The sequence below is a fragment of the Artibeus jamaicensis genome, unplaced genomic scaffold, assembly GCF_021234435.1.
Source record: "Artibeus jamaicensis isolate MK-2021 breed Jamaican fruit bat unplaced genomic scaffold, CSHL_Jam_final scaffold_847, whole genome shotgun sequence".
Classification (NCBI taxonomy): Eukaryota; Metazoa; Chordata; class Mammalia; order Chiroptera; family Phyllostomidae; genus Artibeus; species Artibeus jamaicensis.
In genome coordinates, this window is record NW_026522057.1 from 19643945 (window position 1) to 19664156 (window position 20212).

The 20212-nt window shown below is 51.6% G+C and overlaps 1 protein-coding gene across 1 annotated transcript; it reads left to right on the forward strand.

The window, feature by feature from the left end:
- Positions 1 to 3531: 3531 nt before the first annotated feature.
- MUL1 (mitochondrial E3 ubiquitin protein ligase 1) lies at positions 3532 to 10188 on the forward strand. The gene is made up of 4 exons (XM_037140107.2): positions 3532 to 3841; positions 5562 to 5649; positions 6026 to 6146; positions 8239 to 10188. Exons 1-4 carry the CDS (start codon positions 3722 to 3724, stop codon positions 8966 to 8968), a joined length of 1059 nt encoding a protein of 352 aa, XP_036996002.2. The 5' UTR covers positions 3532 to 3721; the 3' UTR covers positions 8969 to 10188.
- Positions 10189 to 20212: the final 10024 nt, after the last annotated feature.

Here is a 20212-nt window from a genome sequence, read left to right on the forward strand (position 1 = left end):
GACCCCACATTTATCCCTTCATCTCCAGTACCTACAGTCTGTTTCCTTTTCAAGTTCCAACCCATTCATTTGCCTTACACATAGACAGTCTCCTCCCATCTTGAGGAAAAGATGAACTTGCATCCTTTCCAGCCATCATAATGTTCCTTCCTTCCATCAGAATTAGCTGGGCTCTTGGTTGGCAGAACTGGGAGGAAGTCACTGAGATGTGCAGGGGGCTCCAGATCCAGCTCTTTCCTCAGGATGAACAAAGGCTCAGGATGGCAGAACCAGGGCCAAGGAGGGGAGATGCCAGGGACACAAGATAGTTGACATAGACTCCCTGTGAGGCAGCGAGTTCTCCAGCGAGGGAATGGCTCAGGCAAAGGCTGACATCCCTTTCCAAGTCAACGTAGAAGGGCTTCTCCTGCTGGGAATCAGTTTGGAACAGGGCTGTTGATTGATTCATTTATTTATTAAACAAATATTTACTGAGCATCTATAATATACCAGGTACTGGGCTAAATACTGAGAATGCAGCAGTTAACAAGACAGATAAAACTGGGCACATTTGGCTTAGAATTTAGCAGGGGAGATGGACCCTAGGGGAATAATTACACACATCAATCTGTAGAATGGCCCCTAGAGTTGCTTCAGATCAAAGATTTATGATTCTGTATGTAAAGTGCTTGGCTTGGTGCATGGCCCATAGTAGGTGTTCAGTAAGTGGTACTACTATGGTTATTCCCTAACCACAGAAGCCTGTAGCAATGCTGTGTTCCTCCTCTCAGTGTCTGTCTTATTTGTTTCTCTGTTACTCATTTGCCATTCAGCCATGGTTAGTTATTCAACTTTTGTTTATCTTGTGACTGCAATAAACAATTTTCAGAAATTACAGTATAACCCACCAAATGATGCTGAACAGATTTAATAGGTTAAAAAAACAATTGTTCAATTGTTTAAATTCATCCACTTCCTCACCTTGTTGTGCAAACCAAGAACACAAATACTGAAAGGAGGATTCCTAACATGCTTATAGCAACTCCCTGCACATCAGCTATCTGGGCCGCAGCAGTCAGAGCAGAAACAGGGATATTACCACCTTTTCTGGCTGAGAAAAGGAAGGCTCAGAGCAGTGAAGTGGTTTGCCCAGTACCTGGGGAGGAGCTGCTTTAGTCTCCCTGTTTTCAAATAGCTTGACTTGAATCACAGCTGGAATACAGGTGGGAAACCGAGACTCAGGACGCTGCTGGGATTTTGCCAGAGGTCACGTGGCTAGTAAATGGTGCCTGAATCATCCTTTCCCAACACCCAGGGTGCCAGATGCCTCCCACTGACCAATGGGTGCTGTTAATAACTAAAGGGGGGGGGCGGGCAGGCAGGAGGCGGCTGGCTGGTGTGGCTCAGTGGATTGAGTGCCCGCCTGCAAACCAAAGGGACACTGGTTGGATTCCCAGTCGGGGTGCATGCCTGGGTTGTGGGCCAGGTCCCCAGTAGGGGGGAGAACGAGAGGCAACCACACATTGATGTTTCTCTCCCTCTTTCTCCTTCCCTTCCCCTCTCTCTAAAAATAAATAAATAAAATATTTAAAAAAAAGAATAACTAAAGGGGAGGTGATAGAAGTGGGGGTAGGGGAGTGGGGATGGACCGGAGGTCCTGCACATCACAGGCAGGGAGAGGGGACAGGTCAGAGAGGGGGGCTGGAGGTGATGGTCACAGGGCCTGCTGGCAAATAGCAAGCCTGAGGACTAACCGGTCCCCTAGATACAGCCCAGCACAGGTCCACAGTTAGCTCTGGGATCCTGTTAAACTTCCAGACCCTAGCCATTCCTTTATCTCCCTCCCTTCCATAGGCCTACTCCCCAACACCCCCCCACCCCCCCCCCCGCTTTTTTTGTTGCCTTCTGCATCCTGTGCTCCTAGCGCCTCCATGTGGCTAATAGTATCCACTGCAGCCTTGACCGCTCCTGTTCCTGGGAAAATCCCAGAGATCTTAGCGGAGATGGAAAGACCCTTACAGACCCTTTTATAGATCATTTCCACTATTCCCAGTGGAATTCTAGCTTCCAGGCCAGCTTCCTAAATAGGCTGTCATTGAGTGAATCTTTGAGTAGGAGTGACGCGTGTGATTCAGGGTAGGGAATGACCCCCATCAAGCATGAAGTTGTTTTTAGAGCCAGCAATGTGAACGAAATAAAAGGAGGTACAGTTTGGTGCTTAAGCACATAACTCTGGAGACAGATGGAATTGGATGAACACTGCAACTTCACCTCACTGTTTCCTCGTCCTCCAATGGGGATAAAAATAGTAACCTGACTACCTTGTAGCAGACGTGATAGTGATGGTATGCAGCGCTGCGGGGAAAGCTGGTGCCGGGCACACCGTTTGCAAACACTAACTCAAAATGGAGCACAGACTTAAATGTAAGAAGTAAAATCATAAAACTTTTGGGAGAAAACATCGGAGAGAATCTTTGTGATCTAGGTTAGGCAAGACTTCTTTGATGCAACACCAAAAGCATGATGTTTCAAAAATACTGATCAATTGGAGTTAATAAAAATCAAGAACTTCTGCTCTCAAAAGACGATTTAAAAGAATGGGAGGTCAAGCCACAGTGCTGAGGAAAATATTTGTAAATCACGTATTTGGTAAAGCACTTGTATGGGAAACATACGAAGTACTGTCAATAATTTAGAAAACAAACCAAATAAGAAATGGGGAAATGGAGGTGAGCAGATACTTCATCCTTAAAGATATGTGGGTGGCAAATAAGCTATAAAAATATGTTCAACATCATTAGTCATTAAAGAAATGCTAATTAGAACCACAATGAGATACCATTAGACACCTAGAGCCTCCGAAATCCGATTTATGTGAGGATTAAATGGTGTAACGTCTGTGAAGCCTCTTGTCATAATATGACACGTAATAGACTTTCAATAAATGTAGCTGTAATTAGTAGTTAATAAACAATATGCTGTTACAGGCATTGACGGCAGAATAAGGGACTACTTTGGTGATATAATCTGCCCCCTTGCGGTAAGAGCTCTGGAGTCCAGTAAATTCCTCTTCAGTTTTCACTGGCAGTGTGACTTTGAGCACATCTCCTAACTTCTCTGGCCTGGGTTCTCGTCTGTAAAGTGGGAGAATGTAATCCAAGTCTCAAGGTTTGCTCTGAAGATTAAATACATAAATGTTTATTATATATTCTGTTCTTTCCTCCCAATCTAATGGCGGAGACATCGAACAACCCATCAAACAACTCAATAACCCCAGGAAATCAACGGGACCGCGATTAGGGAGACGCAGGCAAGTCAGTTATGGTCGGTGCATCTTGTGTGTAAAGCGAGCGGATAAAGAAGCTCTAAGCGACTGCTTAGCTCCAGCAAAACACTTTCCACATCGAGTTCGGAGGCCCGCTCCAACCGGACCCGACCCCGACCCAGGCCCGGACCACAGCCCCGCCCCGCCCCCGCCCCGCCCCCCGCCTCGCCTCGCCCCGCCCCGCCCTGCCCCGCCTCTCCTCGCCCGGCCTGGCCTCTGGCAATACAGCATTCCGCTTTTCTCCGTCCCCCCCCCTTCCTGTTTGGCGCACGTCATCGCTTGGCGACCGGATGCGGGTTTCCGGGAAAGGCCTTGGGGAGTGTTGTCTTGTGTGGAGGGAGGTCGAGGGCGCTGTGTGGTTGGGGTCGCAGGTCCTGACCTCGGCGTACCCTCTTGCACGCCGCGCTTGGCTCAGCCATGGAGAGCGGAGGACGCCCCTCGCTGGTCCAGTTCATCCTTCTGGGCAGCAGCTCTGTCGTCACCGCCGTCCTGTACACGGTTTACCGGCAGAAGGCCCGGGACGCCCAAGAACTCAAGGTCAGTTCTGGAGCTGGCTTGGCCTCAGTCGGGTCATCTCTGCCCCCGGCAGTGGTGGGCACACTGTTCGCCTTGGGCCGCTCCAGCGCCGGAGCGCTACCCAAAAGAGGAAATAGGCCAAGGGAGGGGGTCACCCGCTGGAGGAACTGGGATCAGAATTCAGGCCTCGTCCTAATTGCTTCATGGGGCTTCTTCTGACAAGTCCCTCCCATGACTCAGAATGAATTTTGACTTCAATACTTTATTCGACTAATATATGTATTGAACACTTGCTAAGCTGCAGGTACGGGGGATGTCGCATTGGTAGAACAGACAAAAGGCCCTGTCCTCATGGAGATTTCGTTCTGCTTCAGCAGACAGACGAGGAACAAATAAATCAGATGGTATGCCAGATGGGGACAAGCACTGCCGAGTGATGTAGGCAGGAGGGGAACTGGAACGCTGGAGAAAGAGAGGTGTGCTATTTTAAAGAAAGGGGCGTTTGAACAGAGCCCAAGAGGAGATGAGGGAGACCCCGCGGGTGTCTCCGGGAAGAGCAGTGCCTGCTGCACAGCGGGTCCGAGTGCTCGTTTATTCGTGGGATACACACAGGGTGTTCCTCTGTATCAGGCACTGTTCTCGGCCCCAGGGGGCCAGCAGTGAGCTGGACAAACAGGGTTCGAACTTTCCTAGAGTCTAATGGTCCAGTGGAGGGAGACAAACAGTAAAACAAGTAAATAAACGGCATTAGTCGTTATCTTTTAAAGTGAACTTCACAGTGTAGGAGGCTTATTGTATTGGCCTTGGTCTTGTCATTGCCTATGGAGCAGTGGCTTCATCTTAGATGGACCTTAATAGGTACCCAGTGTCTCCTCTCCTCGCCAAGGGTTACTTATCTGGCATCCTTTAAGACTTGATGGGATTACCCTGAAAGTGGGAACTGTTCTTCATCCCTGAATCCCTAGCGCCCAGCACTGTGCCTGGAACATCGATGCTCAGGAAGTGTTTATGAATTGTATTTTCTCCCATTTTTGATACAGCAGTAGCAGGCTTGCTTGGTTCCCAAGCACAGCGGCTTGGACACTCTGAATTGAGGTGGGGGGCAGGGTGGGAGGAGGAGGGGTTGTTAAAGGAAGAAGGCAGCAGTCATGGCCATGCTCACCCGATTGTGAGAGGGAAGAAAGAGAAACTGAAAGTAGAATAGTGTTTGGCACCAGCTAGCTGAGCCTCGCCCTGGAAAGCTAAGGCACTCCTTTCTGATAGTGTGTAAGGCAGAGTGTGAATTGTTAAAGGCAAGTGGTAGTAATACCTGTTACTCCTCCAGCCCCTACCAAGTGCCAGGAACTCATTTAGGCGCTTTACACATAAGCCCTCCGGATGCGTGGTTCTGTATTGTCAAGAAGAGATTGAATTATGTTCAGTTTATGGTATGCAAGTTGATTCTTAATTTTCATTAAAAAAATGAGGATGAGAAGGAGTGTATGTTTCCATTAACTGGAGAAAGATTGTGTGTGGCCTCGCCACTTTGTAGATGGCAGAGGGAGGCCCTACCCTGTGCTTGTTTGTTAAAACTTCTGGGACACAGCTTTGGAGTCCGATTCTCCTGTGGTCTCCTTCCTGCCGGATTTCCTCATTCTGTTTACATGGAAAAAGTAAACTGTGTTCTTTTTTTTTTTGCCTGTTACGTTTGATCGAACATGTTAGTATTCAACAGTCAGTTTAATACGTTATTTCTATTTAGGGAGCTAAAAGAATCCACCTGGGTGAAGACTTGAAGAGTATCCTTTCAGAAGCCCCAGGAAAATGTGTGCCTTATGCTGTCATTGAAGGTATGTTTACTTACTGATAAAAGGAAAAGTAACTTCCTGTTCTACAAGTTTGTTCTTGGCCGATATTCAGGGTCTTTTGTATCCTTGGAGCCGTGGTCCAGAACTTGGACTTTGGGGTCAGAAAGAGCTGGATCATTGCAGTGTGACCTTGCGGAAATTGCCCAGCCTTTCTGGACCTCTGTCGCCCCAGCTCTAAAATAGTTCCTACCTCACAGGGCTGTGGTTGAGCCTGGAAGAGTGCCCATGGAACATAACTTAGGGGGATGACATTTTCACGGTTTTGATTGATGAAACTAGCTCAAACTAAAAACTTAATTTATCTTCAAGGGAAGGGCGAAACAGTTCTTCAGGAGTAAAATAATTTGTTTCTGTGTAGGAGCTGTTCGGGCTGTTAAAGAAACGCTTAACAGCCAGTTTGTGGAAAATTGCAAGGGCGTGATCCAGCGGCTGACGCTTCAGGAACACAAGATGGTGTGGAACCGGACCACCCACCTCTGGTATGTGGCCTCTGTCTGCGGGCCCCGGCTTGGCTGTCAGCTTCTCCAGGTTCTTAATTCTGATAATATTCTTTTAAAAAATATTTTATTTATTCATTCATTTTTAGAGACAGGGGAAGGGGGAGAGAGAGGGAGAGAAACATCAATGTGTGGTTGCCTCGCACACCCCCTACTGGGGACCTGGGCTGTGACCCAGGTGTGTGCCTTGACTGGGAATTGAACCCGCCACCTTTCCGTTCACAGGCTGGCATTCAACCCAGTGAGCTACACCAGCAAGGGCTGATAATGATTCATTTTTTAAAAAACTTTATTGATTGACTTTATTTAGAGAGAGAGGCACTGATTTGTTGTTGTATTTATATATGGATTTATTGGCTTTCTCTTGTATGTGCCCTAAACAGGGATCGAACCTGTAACCTTGGCATACTGGGACGATGCCCTAACCAACTGAGATACCCAGCCAGGGCTGATTATATTCCTGTGTGTGGCCTGAGGACCTCTGAACTCAGAGTCACTGAGGCATTGTGCAAATGCAGATCCCTGGGCTTCATTCCAGACCCACCAAACCAGAATTTCCAGAATAGGGGGCCTGGAATCTGTATGGCTGATAAAGTGTGAAACTACCGATTTACGGCATGGATTAATGATTTCAATATTTATTAAAATAATTTTGTGGATTATTTAGCTGTTTAGTAGAGTACCATATTTCTAAATGATCTTAGTGGGGTTTTGTTTTGTATTTATATTTTTATTTTGGTAAGAACACAGAACACGAGATGTACCCTTTCAGTAAATTTTTAAGTGCAACAGTACAGTATTGTCAGTTATAGGCACAAAGTTGTGCAGCAGACCTGGAGAATTGGTTCATCTCGTGTAACTGAAACCTGATACTCATTCAGCAGCAGCTCCCCGCTTCCTCCCCCCCTCCCCCGCCACCTCCTGACCCTGGCTGCTGCCATTTTCCCCTCTGTTTCCTCGAGTTTGACTGTTTTAGATGTCTCATATAAATGGAATTATGCCCATATTTGTCCTGCTGTGAGCTGCTGAGGTTGCTTAGTACAGTGCCCTCCTGGTTTATCCATCTTGTTGCCTGTGGCAGGATTTCCTTCTTTTTATGCCGACTAGTGTTCCAGTATGTACATACATGTGTGTCGGTGACATTTCTTCATCCATGTGTCCATTGACGGACACTTACTTATGCGGACTTCGGCCTGTGGTGTCCATGGTGTTGTGGACGCCATGAACAAATTCATACGGACTACAGAAGTCCTGTGCAGAAAAAGGGACGGCATGGCGCTCTCTGAGTGAGAGAGAGGGCTCCGACCCCTGCCTGGACAGGCTTTTGTTGCTTTTCTTGGAGCATTACATCAAGAAAGGTCCTCATTCATTTTGCACAAGTTTGCTGTAGGTGATTACCTTTTACAGGTAACAAAGAAAAGAATGTTGCAAATGCAAGGGGAAAAGTGGTCGAACTGGTTACACTCCATCCTTGGGAGGGTCACCACAGACTTTAGGAAGCCATTTTAATGACATGCAGTAAACATTTTTCTGCCTCAATTCAGGGTGAGGGAGTTTTAGCAAAAGCAAGCCTCAAAGCAGCCTGGATATAATGCAGGCCTGGTTCCCCATGGGAAAGCTGATCTGCCGGCCAGGCTCCTGTGTGCTGCCTCGCGCCTGTCTGTTTTCCGAACCAGGGCTGAGCTACAGTCGCCACTGCCACGCAGACCTGTTCCCTGTAACGTACATGGTCTCCATGTCTTGGCTGTTGGGAACTGTGCTGCAGTGAACTTGGGTGCAGATCTCTGTTCAAGAACCTGATTTCAGTTCGGTACCCAAAAGTGAGATTGCTGGAGCATATGGTAGTTCTCTTTTGAATTTTTTAAAGAATTGGATATTTATTGTAAAGTGGAAAAGGAAATAAATAGAGGTGCTCTATGCTGGTATTTGTTGCCCTCTGACACCACGTGAGAACCCAAGGTGCTTGCATAATGATGATTTCTGTTGTGCTCTTTTCTTTCCCTCCTGTCCACCTTTGCCTGGGCATGTGGTGTGTGCTGTCCTTTATTTTACCTGAGTTCTCTTATTGTTTTAGGAATGACTATTCCAAGATCATTCACCAGAGGACCAACACAGTGCCCTTTGACCTGGTGCCCCACGAGGACAGCGTGGATGTGGCCGTGCGAGTGCTGAAGCCCCTGGACTCCATGGACCTGGGCCTGGACACCGTGTACGAGAAGTTCCACCCCTCCGTCCAGTCCTTCACGGATGTCATCGGCCACTACATCAGCGGGGAGCGACCCAAAGGCATCCAGGAGACCGAGGAGATGCTGAAGATCGGGGCCACCCTCACGGGGGTGGGCGAGCTGGTCCTGGACAACAACTCCATCCGCCTGCAGCCCCCCAAGCAGGGCCTGCAGTACTACCTGAGCAGCCAGGACTTTGACAGCCTGCTGCAGCGGCAGGAGTCGAGCGCCAGGCTCTGGAAGGTCCTGATGCTGGTGTTCGGCTTCGCCACGTGTGCCACCCTCTTCTTCATCCTCCGAAAGCAGTATCTGCAGTGGCAGGAGCGCCTGCGCCTCAGGCAGATGGAGAAGGAGTTCCGGGAGCGGGAGGCCCAGCTGCTGAGCCGCGCCGCGCCCGAGGACAGGGAGAGCCTGAAGAGCACCTGCGTGGTGTGCCTGAGCAGCCCCAAGGCCTGCGCCTTCCTGGAGTGCGGGCACGTCTGCTCCTGCGCCGAGTGCTACCAGTCCTTGCCAGAGCCCAAGAAGTGCCCCATCTGCAGGCAGGAGATCGCCCGGGTGGTTCCCTTGTACAACAGCTAACTGTGGGTCTTGCAGCCCCACAGTTCCACACAAAAGGAACCCTCTCCTTTTTAGGGTTTTTATCGCTAGGCCTTAGAGAAGCAGTGGTGGGGATGGCCGTGTGATGGAGGGGGGGAGGGACGGGGGGAGCTGTCCAGACCCCGCAGCCCTCGCAGTGGAGGGAAATTTGCCTTTCTGGCCTGAGAGGGGACCCTTTCCAGCACAGCGGGCGCCTCAGAGCCCCACTGCAGGACCCGGTGAGTGCGTGTGTGACCGAGGACGCCTCATCGCTTAAGCACCAAAGCCAGTGACCTTCAGCTCTTTCATTCCTGTGTCTTCAGGTCCTTTCCGGTGAAGTGTGCGTTCTCGTGGACTTGAGCCTTGAAGGACTCAGCCAGAGGGGAGGCAAAGGTGGGCGCTCTGCGTGGTATGTGCCCCGCAGAGCTGCCTCTGAAGAAAGAGACTGTCTGGTCTTTCTCGCCTTTGCTTACATCCCAGGGAAAAGCTGTCAGCATGGATATATCACTTGTGTCCCTGTACCTGCTTGCCTCCTAAGTGTGTGCACGCACATGTCAGGACAGAAAGTGAAATCCAGCATCTGCCTTCTTTCGAAGAGGACGGAACTCTGACCAGTGGAGTGCAGAGTGGTCACGGGAAAGGACAGTTGGAGCAGTGGTCAGTTCAGCAGTCCCTTGGCTGTAGCCCTCCTGGTGTCTCCACTGCCCCGCAGGGAGGGCCGCCAGAGCAGGCCTGCCACCCATATCTGGAGCTCTGATGCCTGCGGGGGCTGCCAGGTGACCCTGGTTTTCCCTGCCTGAGGTGAGCTGGGAAGCACTCACATCCCACTGTGAGCAATGAAGCTGCCACCACCTGGGCCTTCTGGCTGGCTCAGCCCCTCTCCAAGGCTCTCACCAAGGAAAAGTCACCAGCCAGCATCCTGTGCACAGAGCCTCTCCTGGCTCCCCACTCCCCTGGTAAAAAGTCAAAGTCGACATCCCCCCGGGGGGATCCCATCGCCCCTTCCTTCATTTCTGTTCGCCCCTCCTGCCCTGCTTGAGTTTGTGAGACAAGTGGGGGAACCTCGCTTGCCACTTGAGTAGTCCTCTCTCTCTTCCCTGGTTCTGAATGTCCATTCTCCCCAACCCTCCTTTGTGCGGGGAGGTGGGGTGCTCTCAGGGGGCCGACACCAGTTCTATGCAGTGTCCAGTGTGGACAGCAGAAATTAAATTTGCTACAACCAAGTGTTAGCCTGTTGCTTTGTCCATAAGAGTTCCTCCGTTAGGCTGAGGCCCCCCTTGGGGAATCGAATGAACTGGGGACCTTGTCTCTTCCTTGCCTGGGTTTGGGACTCCCATGGATCCGGTGCAGCCTAGTGATGCTGAGGCCTGGGTGGGGAGGAGTCTCTGGCCAGCCCCCAGCAGCCACCCTGGAGGGTCCTGGCCTCCTGGAGGCCGGCGTCTAGCCTGAAGGAATCTGTTCTGACATCCGGAATAGCTGGTTAGTGAGAGAACAGAGTGGGGTGGGGTGTGGTGTTGGGGAACAGCAGGGAGGAAACGAGCATTTCCCCACCACCACCATGTGCTCCTTTGAACTCTGACTTAATCCTCCCAAAACCGCTGTTGGCTCACGGATCTCCATTTTCCAGATGAGGAAGGAAGCCCAGGGGGGAAGTTCACTGGCCAAGGGCACAATTCTAGTAAGTGCTGGGTCCGACTTTAAACTCCGAGTTGTTTCCAAAGCCCTCATCCAGCACCCTGCTGGCCAGAGGAGGGTGGGAGGGGTGCCGACTAATTCCCTCAGTGCTCTCAGGAGCGTCCCACAAAATATATGTTCCCCGAGTTACAAGAAGGTCGCTGCTGTGAAGGAAGAGGCAGAAGTGGTGAGAGCCCACTTGCCAGGGCCGAGTGAGGTGTCGAGACCCTGGTTTTACCCAGCAGTGCCTTGGGGGTGGGGGGCAGGGCAGGGTGAGAGGGTGGCCTGTGGGAATGACCCCTGAGCACCTTGGGAGCATCTGGCCCCTTTGCCTCATCCAGTCCACATTGCCTCGTCCTCTCTGCAGCTGCTGTGTAAGAGGTCAGGGTGTTAGTAGAGGATGTAAACTGCCTGAGAGAGTGTGAGTGGGTGTTGTAATCTATCAGAGCTCAGCCCTTAGCGTAGATTTCATCAGTAGATCTGATCACAGTGGTGGAGAAGGGAAGCCCGCCCGCCAGGTCAGCCCTGATGCCCGGTCACCTGCATACTGGGCGGCCAGCATCGGGCAGGGGTCACCTTGAACTGAATAGCTGCTCCCGGTGGGTGTTCGGATGTTGGTGCTCAGCACTTCATGTGCATTAATGCCTGGGCTGCAGCAAAGTGCGTATTGTTATCCTCCCCCCTTTACATCTGAGAAAAAGTGGGGCCTGGTGGGGTGACTTTTTCCCTGCAGTCACACGCTGTGAGCCCGATGACGTGAAATTCCCTGTGGCATTGTTTCTCCAAGACTGGCTGGCCCCTGCGCCAGCTGACTCAGTGGGTTGGAGGGTCCCCTGCACCAAGAGGTTGCAGGTTTGACCCCTGGTGGGGGGGTGCACGTGGGAGGTAACTGGTTGTTCTCACATGATGTTTCTCTTTCCCTCTCTCTCTAAAATTCAATAAACACGTCCTGAGGGAGGACTTAAAAAAAGACATGGCAAACAGCAGCGGTTGTATTACTTGTTTTACAGGTTCTGTGATTTGCTCAAGGCTACCAAGGTCTCACTCTAAAACCTACGCCCTTGGTCTTTTGATCACATTAAGCCTGTTAGGCTAAGAAAGAAAGTTGTTCAACAAATACCAACTGGCCAGTGCCCTGTCACTGGCTTTTTCAGCCGGTCACCCAACACAAGCCACCGGTGACACCCTGGTTTCACGGGCTGCAGGCAGACTTTCCACAGCTTATCCTGGGGGAGTGGGAGCTGGGAGGCAGCTTTGGAACCCTAGTTCATTCAGCGTTACGATGAAAAGAAGCAAACAACATGATGAACTTGGCCAACCAGACCCCCTTGATTTACAGCCCTGGTCCTAGGCCACGCACACCCCAGCCGGGTGGCAGGTGATCCCACGGGCCTCAGGAATGCTCCAAGAAGGTTTCATGTCATTGAGGGGCATTCATTCATCTAACAAACATTTGCTAGCATTCTGTGCCTAGAGATGCAAAAATGAGTAAGACAGGGTCTGCGTTCACAGGGTCGGGGTTGTCTTTGTGTCCTATTGTGCAGGTGTGGCGACTGAGTTTGTTGGTACATTTGTGGTTCACAGGATAGGGTAGCTGGGAGGGGCTTTTGAGACCGGCCTGGTTGGAGCAGAGTCCCTGACTATTCAAAATACACCAACCAAGGGCGGTAGGTTGTGGCTGGAGGAGAGCCAGGCAGAGAACACACACAGCACAGAACCTGGAATGGCCTAATTAAAACACCACTCTGACCTTGTCCCTTTGCTTAAAGCCCTTCCCCAGGCTCCCTGTCATCTCCAGGCCCGAGCTCTGGCTCCTCCATGACACGCGACCCCTGTGGCCCAGCCCTGACCCCCTCTCCAAGCCTCTTCTTGCATCCCTCCTGTGTCACGTGTGTGGCTGCAGCAGCACAGCTGTTGTGTCCCTAAACATGCCACGCTGGTCCTGCACCTCTAACACTGCCTCACCCTTTCAAACTCAGCTGTTCCTCCTGCAGAAAACCTTGCCTGACCCTCCCCACCTAGGTAGATGCCTCACCTGAGAGTATGTAATACAGCCTTCCATTCCTGTTTTTTTTAAAGGTTTTATTCATATTTTTAGAGAGAGGGGAAGGGAGGGAGAGAGAGAGGGAGAGAAACATCAATACATGAGAGAAACGTCGAAACGTGGCCTCTTGCATGCCCCCAACAGAGAACCTGGCCCGCAACCCAGGCAGGTGCCCTGACCAGGAATCGACCCCGTGACCCTCTGTTTTGCAGGATGATGTCCAAGCCCCTGAGCCACACCAGTCAGAGCCTATTCCTGCTCTTAACCATATTGCTCATGTCTAGGGCAGAAAACTGTATCTTATTCTCCAGGACAATTTTTAGGTTGTCACTATGCACTAACTGGAGCTTTTTAACTTAGTGCTTGCTCTTTGCTAGGTACCTGCTAAGTGCTGTACATGACTGATACTTAATTCTCAGCCTGAGGCAGGCACCTGTATCACTCTTACTGTAGAGAAAAGATCAAGGCCCAGAGAGGTCGAGTGTTGCCCAGGCACATGCGAGAGACACAATTTGAGCCCAGGCAATCTGACTCCAGAGTCCAAGCTCTTAACCACCGGATCTACATGTAATAAATGAATAAACTAGCAAATGAAATAGATTGGGGGGTGGCAAACAATCCTGGAAGGCCGCCTGTGGGAGTTGGTTTTTGGGTCATGACTTGGTTCTCAGGAGTGAGTGAAGGACCCCTCTTAGGGTGGAGGCCGAGATGGATAGATTGTGCAGAGAAACATCCATGTCCATTGACCTCGTTAGAGCTCTGAGGGCCCGAGGCAATGAGGTCTGGTGCTAAGTGGTCTGGCCCGGGAGTCCAAAGGCTGGCTTTCCCTCTGGTCTTGGCTCTTGCTGTGTGATCTTAATGGAGTGATTTAACCTCTCTGGGCTCAGTTCCATCAGTAAAAGGAGCAATTTGAATGAGAAGCTTTCTAAGGCTCCATTCAGCTCTGGCATTTTGCATGTGGATGAGAGACCAGGGAGGGCGGTTTGGAGGCCCCCTCCTGGCTGCTGGTCGGAGAGATGTGGACCCTCTTCAAGCTAGCTGCCTGCTGCAGCCTCAGAATCATGTCCCCAGAAAGCCAGGGAGCTCAGCACACTCTCTCTAATTAGATAGTGTTCGCTTATCAATTTTGAATGAGATAAGTTTCCATGTATGATGTCCTGAATTGCTCCCCGGAGTGCTCATTAGTCACTTCCCCGGCAGCTGCCTTATTCTCTTCCCAATGCCAGCCGAGGGACCTGGCATTTCCTTTCCCCCAAAATGGGGCACAGGAGGTGGAGCCAGTGACAGGGGCGCTGGCCGGAGGGGCCGTCCAGGCCTGGGTGAGGGCTGTGGGGTGCGATTAGCCAGTCCCTCTGGTGTGGGGTGCTCTTTACCCTCTGATGACCCTGCCGGAGCTATTGCCTCACACCAGGCACCTCAAACCCAGCTCCCTCCAGGACTGGGCCGTGACTCTGCAGGCTGCCGCTGAATTCAACAAGCATTTATTAAGCACCGCGTGTGCCAGGCACTGTGGGTCTCTAACCTGAATATTCTCTAGGCTAGGGGAAGAGGGGTACAAATGAGGTTATACTAATATTAATGTCCAAGTTGCCAACACTGCAGGCATCCCACTCCTCTCAGACTTCCCTAATATGTAAGGTGATTCACGGAGTGGGGCTTCATGCACGCCGGCAGAAAGTTGGCTCAGAATTTTTATTTCTTCCTACCCCCACCCAGGACTGGTGATGGAATCCCTCCTAATGCTGCATTCTCTGTTATGGCCTCCAGGTGACGCTGCGCCCCCATGGTTGAAGCAGACGCGGGGACATGGTGGGGAAGCTGAGAATGTGCTTCCAAAAGGCCTGTGCAATTTTCCCTTCCTTAAGGGATGGGGAACAGGCCTCCGAGGCCTGAGCGCAGAGGCAGAAGAGGACCCTGGGCTGCTGATCCCAGGTCCAGCTGGGCACAGCCCGCAGAGAGGAGACGCAGGAAACAGTCATTTTCTCTTAATTCACCAGGAAGCTGGGTGCAGATGTGAAAGTTTTGAGAAACCCAGAAAATTCAGGGGGAAAAATATCCCACATTTCTCCTCCTATAATTTCCCAGGCATTCGCATCTTTAAATACACTAACCATGATTTCCTTCAACAAAAACGAGATATGCATAATGCATCCCATGTTCTTAAAATACCCAAATGACTTCACACTGGCAAAGGGCGCTTAAAAAAACTGCGTGGCATAGACTTCGCTCATCTCCCCAGAAGCTTCTTGGTGGCGGAGGAGCCCTGCTTTTCCTCGCCCGGGCCAGCTCAGCTCTCCTCTGCTCTGTCCTGTCTCTGCTGTTTGCTCTGCTTCCTGGGCATCAAGCTCCTTCTTCCCCTCTGCTGCCTCTGGGAGTCGACATCACTCTACTTGGCAGTTCTGCCTCTTGTCTGCCCTGTTTGTGCCCTGCCTCTGAGTCTGTGAGAGAGTTTCTCCCTTTGCCCGTGGGTCTGTCTTCCCCTTTGAAGTGATTCTACTTCTGTGAGTCTGTCTTGCCTCACATGTTTCCCACCTGATCCTGGCACCTACCTTCCTGGACCAATTCCCCCCGCATCCCCAGCCCATGCCCAGCCCAGGGCCTGGCAGGGCACTGGGAGGGCCTCTGTGACCACACAGGGGCTGCTCCTCAGTCTTCTCTGCCCTTGCTACTGCACAGGCATTTCCTTTCCCACTGTCCACTCCTGCAGGCTCCAGAGGCATCAGTGGTGAGACTCACGGCATGGAGCTGCCCCCCCTGCGCTTGTCAGAGTGACCCCATCAGCACCTCATCTGATCTTCACAATATCCCTTTGAGGCGGACCTGGTTACCCCTGAAAGGAAGTCTGGCTCAGAGAGTGAAGCAGCTGCCTTCAGACCACGCAGGTAGGAAGGGGTGGAGCTGCCGTTAAGCTCAGGTCTTCTGATTTACCTCACTGGCCCGCCTGCACCGTGTTGGCTGTGGGCAGGACTGGGGGCTCTGTCTGGGCTCTGTCTCCAGCTGGGCAGCTCATCTTCTCCATCTGGGACTCACTTGTCCCCACTGTACAATGGGAAAGGACCCTTTTTTGCCCTGCCATCCTCACAGGCCCGATGTCCTCCCATGGACATCAAATGACCTCCCATCCGTGGGATGGGAAAGTGTTCCTGCAACAGCGCGTGGGAGCCTGAGGGTTCAGAGCTGTGCACAGTCCCCCCGGTGGAACCTGGCTCCCCACTTTGTGGCCACGTCACTCTGCTCAGGGTTGAGCCCCCCACAGGCCTGACCCCAGGCTAGGGGGAGAGTCAACGAGAGGGCCTTCCTCGATTGGTTCTGCCACCTCCAGGCTTGCAGGTGTTAAAAGCCTTTCGGTTGTCAGAGGACACTGGAGGGGACTGTCATGTATAGGACCCAGTCCTGCGTTCTTCATGTGAGGGGTCTCTGGGGTCCCCTGGAAATTGTGCACGCCATTTTCTGTGTCTGGGAAGGGAAAGGACGGATTCTCTTTATCAGACGTCTAAGGAGACGTCCTCAACATGTAAGACCCCTTAATCTACACCCCTCAGTTTCTGCGGGTAAACCAAGGTGCGGAGACTAGAAGGTCATCCCTGCTTTCCTGACTCCTGCTGTCCTCAGGGAGGCACTGTGACCCAACAGTTGAGAACTTGGCCTTGAGTCAGACCAGCTGCTGTGCAGCTTTGGGCTTGTCACTCACATTTGCTGGCCTCGGGGCCCTTATGGATGACGGAAAATAGAGATGATGACCACAGCCACCTCCTTAGGTTGCTATGAGTGTAGACACCTGTGCAGCCATTGGCACATTCCTGGGGCGTGGTACGCTCTCAACAGTGATTAGTGCTAAGGGTTTGGGGTCAGAGGGCAGTGGTGCCCTTTCTGAATTTAAGATAACCTCTCCTCCCTAATCCCCTTCAGGGGTCAGAATTTGGCTCAGCTGATCACCCTGGTGAAGTCAGGGGCTCCTTAGTCAGAGAACTTCAGGCCTCTTGGGAACCCTGGACAGGAGGGACCAGACAGGCTGGGTGAAGTACTCAGGGGCGGGGGTCTGGAGCCAGACCCAAACTCCCAGCCTCCTGAGCTGTCAGCATTTGTCCGTGGGACTGTGCCCGCCCTCAGCACTGCCAGGATCCTTAAACAAAAACCTCAAGGAACCTCAATGTATAGGGGCTGGCACAAATAACACCCCCTTTTTTATTACAAAATCATAAGCATGTAATTCTGTAACAAATCATAAGCATGTAGTTCTGTCCCTAGGCCTGGCACCACGGACACAGAAGAGTGCCGTGGTGCCAGGCCTTTCTTGGGCTGAGAGGGGCAATTGTTCTCCAGGTGACACGGAGCCCCAGCACCTCCTACCTGCTCATCCGGGGTTGGGGGTGCAGGCAGAGCTGGTGTCTCAGAGTTCTGAGCTGTCCTCTCTCTTTTAAGTTGTCTTTGTATTTATTTATTTTATTTTAAAGAAACACAGCAACTTCATTGTTGGAAAAAAACCCTTTTTTAAAAAAAGATTTTTTTTGTATTTATTTTTTAGAGAGTGGCAGGGAGGGGGAAAAGTGGGAGAGAAATATCAATGTGTGGTTGCCTCTCATGCGTGCACCACCAGGGACCTGCAACCCAGACATGCGCCCTGACTGGGAATGGAACCAGCAATCCTTTGGTTCACAGGCTGGCACTGAACCACTGAGCCACACCAGCCAGGGCTAAAACCTTTTATTTTCTGCCTATGCATTGCTGGAGCCCCCCGCCCCCATAGAAATTCCAGTGTGCAGTGTGACCCAGACATGGAAGACCTGTGTTCTACCATGCTCTGCCTGGGCCTCAGTTTCCCCATCTGTAACGGGAGGTGGTTTCACATTTTGAGCCAGGTAGCACTCTGGGCATGCTTTGGAGGCCCTCCGGGGACCAACTGGGTGGGGTCCTGAGCCCCTATCACCCCAGAAGCTTGCCTTTTGTCTATGTTTTATACAGGATCTGGCAGAAGTGAGGCCTGCTTGAGTGTGGTTGGTAGGGTAAGAATATGGGTGTAATAATTTATAGTTTTAATTTGAACATTTCACCTAAAATGTCATATGGTGTGCTTGAGTGTTGCTATGTTACAGAACTACATGCTTATGATTTGTTACAGAATTACATGCTTATGATTTTGTAATAAAAAAGGGGGTGTTATTTGTGCCAGCCCCTATACATTGAGGTTCATTGAGGTTTTTGTTTAAGGAAAGGGTCTTGGTGATTAAACAAAGAAAAGAAACGAATATCCCTAGAGTTGTAGCGGGTGAAGTCCTCCGCAGGTGTTTGCTGAATGCAGGAAAGATGAATGACTCTTCTCTTGCTGCTCCTTGATGCCAGGTCTGAGTCACCTCTAGTCAGGTAACGTGCCTTCTCCTGCTGTGAGTGCTTTTGCCTGTGTGTCATGTGTGTGCGGATGTGGGGGCAGAGGCCCTGCCTTTCAAGGTGTGTGGGGCGCTGGCTGCCCAGGTTCTGGTCATTGAATTGAGAAGGGGGTGGTGGCGGTGGTGGCAATGAAGGGACTGTTACCCAGCCTTGGCTCAGAGTGGTGGTCCCCTGCTGGGAGGCCACTTAGCTTCTCTGCAGTGACCAGCTGGCCGCTAGCACTGCACCTGGCCTTCCCTGCTGTCCCGTGAAGGGGAGGCCGCCCCAGCGAGGCTCCGCATTCCCAGGGCTCCCCCTCAGTGGGATCCTGTCCTGAAGCTGCTGGCCCCCTACCTGATGCCCCTATCAGAGCTGAGGTAGCCAACAGCCATTCGTTTCCAGGTCTCTGATGTTGCTGCCTGTGCCTCAGTTTCCCCATGGGGACTGGGGGAGGGACAAGGAGGACTGACTTGTGCCAGGAGCTGCTGGGGCAGGACCTCCCTTTTCCTACCTCGCCAGCACTGGGCTGAAAGAGCCCACAGAGGTGGTCCAGTCCGGTCGTTCTCCATGCTGCCAAGTTCAGGGGTGAGGTCTGAGGGGGAGGCCAGTCCCCCACCTGTGCCTCAGGCAGGTTTTAACTAGATTTAGGAGAACTGGCTGATTTTGCAGCTGAAAAAAAAGGGGGGTTTTTCTCCAAGTTTCCCAAATTACGATATAGAGTCAGAGTTCTAGAGGAGAGAATCGGTTTATCCAAGTCCACAAAGAGTCATTAGCTAATAATGGTAAGTCCATTTATTGAAGGCACACTGCGTGTCAGCATTTGATACATGTATGACCTCCTGCACTTGACACATGCATGATCTCCTGCATTCAATACATGTACGATGACCTCCTTCCCGGTGACAAGTCATCAAGTAGGAACAACTGTTATCCCCATTCGGCAGATGAGGAAACTGGGGGACAAAGAGGTGAAATGGTCATGGAGTTAGAAAAATGACAGATTAGGGATTTGAGTGGGGGGGCTGCCCCGTTCACCCGGCTCCTGCACCGGGCAGAGTGCTGCCGGGCCGCCTCACTGCGTGGTGGGAAGGCAGCTTCCAGTCCTACGCCACTCGGTTCGTTCCTCCATCCGGACCTGACTTCTTCAACATGGCCCTGGTCATCTGAGCCAGCCCCCTTTGGTGTGGGGAAGGCAGGAACGGAGCCCTGGGATGTGCCTGCATCTAGGTCTAGGGCTCCAGGAAGAAGGGAGGCCCCCCTGAAGGCTGGAAGACATGGGGGGCTGAGTGAGGCCTTTGTAATGGAGCGGTTGGGAGTGGTCGTGGTGGAGGAACGGCACACTGGTGCACACTTGTACTTTCCTGGGCAGAACTTGTGTGTCACCTTGGCGACCTCGGTTTCAACCTTCAGGTAGCTTGTCTGTAAAATGGGCCTGGCCAACCCAGTCTTGCAGCTTCTGAGTGGAAGTCTCTAAGGAGGTCACAGCCCTGGAGATGCTTTTCTGTCTGTGAAGCAGCATACGCCTGGGACCCGTGTGTGGTTCGCCAAGCAGGTGGGTAGTGAGTTAGCCAGGTGTGCTGCTGCCACCACTAAGCTCATTGGAACAAGGCAAGGTAAACATCGAAACGGCTGGGGTGTAAAACCCGGCTTCTCTCCTTTCTCCCACTCGTTGTGTGTGCAGGGATTCATCCGCCCTCTCTGTGCCTTGCTGCTTGCCCTCTGGACGGTGGCACTGTGGTAGACACTCAACGAGTAAACTGCTTTATAACTCAGCGGCAAGGAGGGGGCCAGGCGGGTAGATTAGTGTGGTGGTCCACCCCACCCCTGGCATGCTGTCGTGGCTGTGGGGTTTCCCCCACAGGCGCCTGGAGTCGCAGCTGGGAAGAGTGGCTTCTCGGGGTTCCATCACTGACCCTCGAGACCTTGGCAAGTCACGGACCCTCTCCTTGCTCCATCAGTTAAATAGGGATGTAACTTCTCTTTCTACCTCAAAAGCTATTTCTTTTGAGAAGCAAGGTCAGTAATGGATGTGAAAATGCTTTGGGGGAAAAACAGAAAGCATGAGACAAATGTAGGAGCTTCTTCCGGCAACCTTCTTCATCCTCCTTGTGCTGCTTGTGTTTTCTCCTCCGGCACTTGGTCTGGTGCTAACCTCAAAGCAGGCA